The sequence below is a fragment of the Anguilla anguilla genome, chromosome 3 (assembly GCF_013347855.1).
Source record: "Anguilla anguilla isolate fAngAng1 chromosome 3, fAngAng1.pri, whole genome shotgun sequence".
Classification (NCBI taxonomy): Eukaryota; Metazoa; Chordata; class Actinopteri; order Anguilliformes; family Anguillidae; genus Anguilla; species Anguilla anguilla.
This window is the reverse complement of record NC_049203.1, coordinates 41,658,131-41,665,936: the sequence shown is the minus strand read 5'-3', so window position 1 is coordinate 41,665,936 and position 7,806 is coordinate 41,658,131. Positions and strand designations below refer to the sequence as shown.

General features: G+C 38.8%; 1 protein-coding gene across 2 annotated transcripts; it reads right to left on the bottom strand.

Annotated features, from left to right (window-relative positions):
- Nucleotides 1-243: 243 nt before the first annotated feature.
- Nucleotides 244-5,411, bottom strand: LOC118224127 (POU domain, class 4, transcription factor 3). 2 transcript variants are annotated; one of them, XM_035411323.1, is made up of 3 exons: nt 5,406-5,411; nt 1,466-1,534; nt 244-1,131 (listed from the first exon to the last, which is right to left on the bottom strand). In XM_035411323.1, the coding sequence occupies exons 1-3, from the start codon at nt 5,406-5,408 to the stop codon at nt 244-246; spliced, it is 960 nt and encodes a 319-aa protein (XP_035267214.1). In that variant the 5' UTR covers nt 5,409-5,411. The 2 variants fall into 2 exon arrangements, with proteins under 2 accessions (XP_035267214.1, XP_035267213.1); XM_035411322.1 differs by lacking the exon at nt 5,406-5,411 and having other exon boundaries at nt 1,466-1,585.
- Between the last annotated feature and the right edge of the window lie 2,395 nt (nt 5,412-7,806).

Sequence of the window (7,806 nt, the reverse complement as noted above, 5' to 3'; positions counted from 1 at the left end):
ATCAAATACAGTAATACAATGCGTTAACAAAGTAAGTGACGAACAGATTATCTTCGTGCACGATACATATTTTACAATTTTAGTAGGCTACATTTAAACAAATAACGCAGCGGAACAAAACAATGAAACCTCCAATGAAAATGAATAAAATGATAACCTGTTAATTGTATAAATAGTGAAGTTCTTGAAGACATGGATACATCCCTGCTATATGCTATGTCTCATACCTCACAGACTTTTAAATTAATGTACTGCCGAATATTTCATCCGCTTCTGTTTCTGTCTTTGATTACAAAACCAAACACGGACCACGTTCTTTTTGAGGTCCAGCTTTTCAGCGATTGCCGCGATTTTTTCTGAAGATGGACGGGGTTGGATCGCAAAATATGCTTCCAAAGAACGTTTCTCTGGAGCGGCTATTGAAGTACGTTTTCGCTTTCTTTCGTTGCCATTAAAAATGTCTGGCTTGCTGTTTTTCTCTCGATTTGCCGCCTCTGCCTCTTCTAGCCAAGCTTGAAGGACGGGTTTGAGAGCAATCATGTTATTGTGAGATAGAGTCAGGGACTCGAACCTGCAGATGGTGCTCTGGCTTAGAGAACCAACACCGGGTATCTTCAGGTTTGCGAGGGCAGAACCGACATCTGCCTGGGTAACTCCAAGCTTGATTCTCCTTTGTTTAAAACGCTCAGCAAAAGCTTCGAGCTCTCTAGGATCAGATTCCACATCATTGATGCAGGTCATCCCATTGTGCGTGGACAGGGAATGTGGATGGCCCATGCCCATGGCTTGGTGGAGATGACCCATAGTCTGAAGATGATGCTGGTGTACTTGCGCCGACATCACCGACGGATCCGGTGCCCCCATCCCACTCACTGTTAGACTAGAGGAAATGTGGTCCAACAGATCTCCCTCCAATGTTTGATGGACGTGGTGATGTGATGTGAGCGTGGATGGGTGAGAGATGGGCACAGTAGAGTTGGTTGAGGTGCAGGGAATACTACTCATGGTATGGTAGGTCACGTCTGGCTTAAAAGGATGGGTCTTGCCGTGAGAGACGATATCAACAGCCACGAGAGCTTCCGCGCGGGCCAGCAGGCTCTCATCAAAACCTCCGAATATATTGCCCTGGAGCTGCAAGCAGGAATGTGCATATTGGAGTCAGTGGGGAATTCTGTCAACTCAGGATTAGAACATTACCAGCACAGAGAGAATCCTCCTCAAAGCACAGGTCATAAAAATTAATATGAACGCAGAGGCTCTGTTTGAATACACATGTGGATCAGGGGACAGAAAGGGTGGGAGAGAAAGAGATAGGGAAAGGGGGGTGTGTGTGTGAGAGAGTGTGAGAGAGAGAGAGAGAGAGAGAGATGTTGCAAATTTTATTGTTTTGCTGACATGAAAAAACTTTAAAGTAAATGTCTGTCAGAAAGGTGCCTTAAAGAAGTCGTCATGCAAATGCACATACCTGTGGAGGTGGAAGGCAAACTCTGCGCATAGATTCCGGATTTGAGTGGAGGCTGGAATATCTGGGCTCCTGTAATGTGGGATGCATCGAAAAATGTTGTTTGCCGTTCATGGCCATCATCTTCCTTGAGTACCTTGCAGGTAGGTAGCCCTGACATAGATGCTGGCTGGACCCTGGCTTTCTGCTGTTAGTGTGAGCTATTTCGAATGACAGAGCCTCTCCCTACGCATCTCTACCCACCTGCTCCTTTACTCATCTTACAAGCTACACGCCAGGAATTGGACTGGCCGCTGTGCGCAAGCGTGGTATAAGTAAGATAGCAAAGAAAGTAGCCGGAAGAGCCACAACCATTTAGCGTCAAGTGTGACTTTAAATCTGACTACTTAAAACCGCTTCTCCATCTTCACTTAATATGGATAGATTCATAACCATTGACAAATATAACCCGTAATCAAGCCGCAGCAAGTTTGATTTGAATTTTACATAGTCATTTGACAATGGTCCAATTAAGCAGCGTAAATCGGTTATTTAGCCTACTTATTATAACCAAGTTAACCAACTAAAATGTTGACCGTCATTTGCAAAAATCCACATTTAAAAACCATTTGCCTAGGCCATACGTCTGGTGATAATTTGCCGATTTAATACGCTGGCTGGCTGAAATGATTTAAAAAAACAACAGCTTTACGCGTAGTTTATTAACGGAATGAGAATATTAAATTCATTGAGCGCAACTATTATAAATGATTTTAGTCAAACAATAAATGTCTATTTATTTTGGTTATTCATTTGATATTAATAATAGGTACAATACACTTATCAATATAATTATTTGACATGATTAAAGTCAAATATTTGTAGCCTATTGGACGCCACAGTAGACAGAACAGTAGATAGACAGCTACGTTATTTTGTTTGACAGGCTTGTAGTAGGTATGTCTCAAAGAAATTGTAAATCTCATAATAACCCTCGCTCATACAAGCGCAGCCACGGAGTGAGCCATGCTGGAGGGTAGAGTCGGTATAAATGTAACGCATTGCAAATATAACACGGTCAATTACTTTTTGTACACGGCTGCTTCAGTAGCCATTTCACATTTGTACACATGCAATTCAGTCCTCTACCACTTGCCAAAATAACGAAGCAATTCCATAACTTTCGAGGGATATTTATTTATTTATGTATTTATTAATTTATCATTTTTAAAAACGGTTTTTGAGCGAGGTAAGTAATCATTTGTACCGGAAGTATGATTTTTCTGAGTCAGCTGGTATTCTTGGCTAGGTGATCAAAAACCGTAATGTCCCCGTTTGTATAAATGTAACTGCGGTTACAATTATGCCGCCTCTGAGTTACTATAGCAAGATTACTATACACCAGATTGGTATGTAGCTATTTGCTTTGTAAAAGCTATTTGCTTTGTAAAAGCTTACTTGGGTGTTAAGAAACAAACAAAAGCATCCTTCCTCATCAATTTGGACGTTACCACAACGGTAAATTACAAAGTTGCTTGTGCTTCAATGTTTGTGCACAGCCCTTTTTTCATAAATAAAGCATCATGCTTAAAAATGTGATGATGTGGCTGTTCTCACGTTGCCTTTGGAAACGTGCTATTTTTATTAACATTTGTATGTGCAAAAATGTGAAAAAACTCCATAAACGCATTATGTGTCATTTTCATTATTGTTACAATTGTTCCGCCCCTCTGTTACAATTATATCGACTAGGTCTTATGAATGTAACATCAGACTGATTGTCTTTTGATTTAAATTGTATTCGACTCAATTGAGTTATGGGCGTTTATTGAACTGGGTAAAGACTACTGACACATCAAAGCTGTATGTAGTAAAATTGCATAGCACTAGGCTAAATATTTCCTCAGTAAATGAACTAAATTCAAAAACTGTTATATTTATACCGACTCTCTCCTACATGTAGAAATCAGAAGGTATATAAAGAAAGCATAATAAATTCCTTCCCTTCAGCCATAGTAATTCAGAATTCAAACTTCAGAGCCTTCCGAACAGATGGAAGAGTAACTAAAACGAATCACAGAGGTTATTTCAGGGCAGTCACAAACAGTAGCTTAAAAAAACAGAAAATTACATTGTTCATTGATATCTGACATCCCATGCAAATGGAACAGAAAACTTTTCAACTGTTCATTTTAGCCTAATTTATTAGTGCAGGCCATATGGATTACCTGTTGAAACGATAGGGACTGTAAGTTATTATTTTTCTCCCCACATCCATATGAATCATTCACGATTTTGACCCAAGTAATGGGTGCGCACTGAGGAAAGTGTGTGAACTTCGGAACATAGCTTGCATAGTTACCACGATGACAGCAAACGGAAACGAGCGGATCTGGAGAGTGAACTGTACTTCAAAGCTGTTTAATCAGCGTCTTTGTCGCTTATACACCCTGATTTTCATAAAACATTCAGAGCAAATCATTTATATTTCACGCGGCCTAAATAGCGACATGAAAGTTTTATTTGAAGTGCCACTATATTTAAAGTCAACCATTGCTAAAAGGTAATTAATTGATGTACAATTGTATTAGCTTTCATCTTAATAATTGAACACACAATATGGCTATTCAATTAACTGAAGCAAGACAACGGCCGAATTGGTTATTTAATGTAGTCTACACCTGAAAAATTGAAGCACACCAAATTTTCATTTAGTTATTTAACAAATATTATGATAAAGCATTATGTGAAAATAGAATTTTGGTGTGAAATGAAATCTCAATTAATAGTGATTTATAAGATATAGGCCTACACCTATTACCATAAGCTTTGTCTTAGTGCAAATGTAGACAATTTTGCATTAGATTTGGCGTTTTCTTTTTTCTTTTTTTAGATTGGTGTCCATCACACAATATGTGTAGGAAAACTATGTTGAGTTAACTAAGAGGTTATGGTTCCTGCCCTGCACATGTAAGTAGACATTGAATACAGACAAAACAAAAGGTTTTTGCACAAACAAGTACTGGTCTAAAGCCCCTGGACCGCCATTACATTCCGTCAGCACCACTAAGGATGATACTGGAATTATCCAGTTCAGGGATTCTAATCGTGATATTTTATTTATGAGTGATCGGCCTGATAGATGAGTTGGCTCACATCGAAATTAAATTATAGCCTGTTTCTGTCAAATGACTCTTAACAGGGTCACCATACTTAAGAATATTTTGGTTGTTGTTCTTCTTATTGTTGTTCTTCTTTATATGTTCTTCATTATTAGTATTAAATAAACACACAAATGATTTTACTTTCAATTCAGAATGCAGATCTTCATTAACTGTATGTTACAGCTGCTCTTAAGCAATGCATATAGAAAACATAAGGTACAGTGTATTTAAATCGTATTTCACACGTCTGGGACACATTAAGCAATAAAGACATAATTTTCAAAGGTTAACATATGGCCAGGTCAAAAGGTAGTGAGTGAAGTGTTCGCCCACATGTCAGGAGACAGTCTGTATAGCAATCCTCTGCAAGGTCTCTGTGACCTGACTGGGACTATAGTTACACGTATCCTCCAACACATGTTCTGATGGCTGCTATACAGGTGCAACTGCAAGTCAGAATAGCCTGCTGCTTTGGATTTGGACTGAATGAACCAGTCTGGTGTAGTCCTATTACTTTTGAAGATGAGCTCTGTATAGGCTCTCTCCTCTCCAGGTATCTTTGTAGTTACTGTGCCATGGTTTCCATGCTCTCCAGCCCAGAGGACAGACCACTGACAGGACTGTTCCATTGCACAGTCAGATCCTTTTAGGTTCTCATGTTACCCAGACAGTCAATAATTCAGTGGGTATATGGCATGCATCAGTTACCTTGTTGTATTTTCTTATTCATTAAGGAGATTAAACAGCATACTCTAACTGAGGAGAAAATGTGTTGCTGAGAGACAACACATCCAACTTACCATATAGCTCAGCCTCCATGCTCAATAGACGGCATCTCCCATAGCACAGTGTCCCCATCACTACACTGGGGCAGTGGTTTTTCAGGTTTTTCCAGAGGGAAGACTGCCTCCTACTGACCCAAAGCACCACTTCCAGCAGGAACTTTGTGTTTCTGTGAGGTCTGTAATCCAAGTATTAATCAAGCCATAAGAAGGCATGTCAATAATTTGCTGATCTTATAGCATTTTGTGTTCAGAACCCATATCACCTGGATATGTTATTCAACACATAACAAAGGAAGTGTTAACATTTTTGAAACCCTTGCCATCATAAACTTATGAGATCACATGATAATATGGAGAGTTACATATTACAGTGTGGTCATTTTGGTTGTTTTTCTCTAAGCTAAACCAAATGACAACCTAAACATTTTTATTTTATTACACATTTTATACAGTTAAGGTATGTTATTTATTAAAACACAAAAACATAATATGGATGGGAATATAATAGATCTTATTACCTAGCCGGTAGGTTCGACTACTTTGAGCATATAGGAAAACAACCAATAAATCTGTTGCTCACCATTAAAAAAATGAAATACACAGGCTCCACTGAACTCCTTGGCATTGTTATGATGAGAACAGTTGTTGGTACTCTCTGCATGCATTGAGTACATTCATACGCAGATTCTCAGGATGACCTTTCAGAAATGTCTTTGAAGCCTTGTCTCTGATGTGCTTTCTTGGTTAGTGTATCTGCATGTGCATGAGTGGACAGGCCTGATCCTTTATTGGATACTGATGCTCAATTAAAATTACACAAAGCCAACAAGCCAACAAGGCTAGTTAAAAAAGCGAGGATGAGAAGGAAAGACGAGGATGGCACAACGTCTATGAAAGTGTCAGTAGGCAGTAAAGAATTATTCTCTCAATCCACAAAATCAAATCCAAACTTCAGGACTCCCTTGCTACCACTTTAAAACTGGTATCAATCTTTTAAAGGTTACTGTAGTACCTACAAGCTCGTGCACTTGATGTAAGCAAGCATCATAATTGCACGCGTCATGTTTTATTGATTTGTTTATAGAAAATGACAGCCTTTTCCTCTTCTCGTGATGCAGTCTTCTGTCATCGAGTGCCCAGCTAATTCAGGTTTCTGCACTCATTCACACGCTGCGCACACATCGCTTCAGTAACAGACACTGAGAGTGACGAGGGGATGAAGCCGTTAGTTGACATACCTCCTTCAGCAGGGGACCAAACACTGCTGCATTAAACCGAATTGACTTGGGAGTGGTTCTCACATGAATTCCCAAAGTAGAACGAATGAATAATTTAACAGCAATCTCAATAAGTGAAAACCACAGAAGTTCCCACAATGCTCAGGAATTTTGGTATTTTCAAAGACAATTATAGCCACGCCCTCCTCATTTCATTTTATCAAAAGGCCATGTCGAATACATTGAATATCGTACTCAACCTCAGGGGGGCAGTGTGAGTTTGTGGCATAAGGTGTTATGAAATCATCTTCAAAGCACAGCCTTACATTTTGTGAGGGAAGCTAAATTTAGCTGTTTACAGCTCCAGGAATTACATACTGTATCAAACTGCTGCAGGTGGACTCTTAAAATGAAAATTGCAATATGTAAAACTGATAAATGGCTGCTTTTGATACGCAATCAAGCACATGCAATTCACCTTATCACCCTTTAACATGATGTAGCAAGATCATTTTCGATATCTCGACAGCAGACCTGGGTCAAATACATATTTGTTTTGTATTCAAATACTTTTCTGTGCTCTACGGATCTCGCCTGGTGAAACTGAGCCTGCCAGTATGACCAGAAGGCGGGGTTTGCACTTTCTGAGAGTATTTCATTGGTTTCAATACACCAGACAAGATCAGTAAAGTGTAGAAAAGTATTTGAATCCAAAACAAATGCGTATTTGACCCAGGTCTGCTCAACAGGTTTTAGAACTGAAATTCTAAAACAGACTAAAATAGTTAATTTTTACAAAAATGAAAAAAAATATCACACGAGACAGAGAGGTAGGTGACAAGTTTCGGAATGGATTCTTTTCTTTTTCCACCGAATTTGTATTTTTTTCTGATAATCAATGATTACTTGTTTTGTGAAATATATGGATATATATGCAAGTATGCACATATACATATATTTCCTTTTTTTGTATGTTCTTGTTGCTGCCATTCCTTAATCTTTATTGGTAAAAGCCAACATGCTAGTGTGTTAGAAATTGATATAAACAAGAAATCAAAAATACATCCACAAATCCCCATATATAAACAGTAAGTAACAAATCCAATTACACATCACCACCATGTAAAACTCATATGCACAGCCTGTTGTACAAAGGAGAAAGTTCCCTTCCACATAATCATAGCTTGTATCATAGGGGC

Coding starts and splice junctions, on each gene's coding strand:
- LOC118224127 (XM_035411322.1), bottom strand. CDS start 1,585: ATGATGGCCATGAACGGCAAACAACATTTTTCGATGCATCCCACATTA. Junction 1,132..1,465: donor TTTGCCTTCCACCTCCACAG/GTATGTGCATTT, acceptor TCCTGCTTGCAG/CTCCAGGGCAATATATTCGG.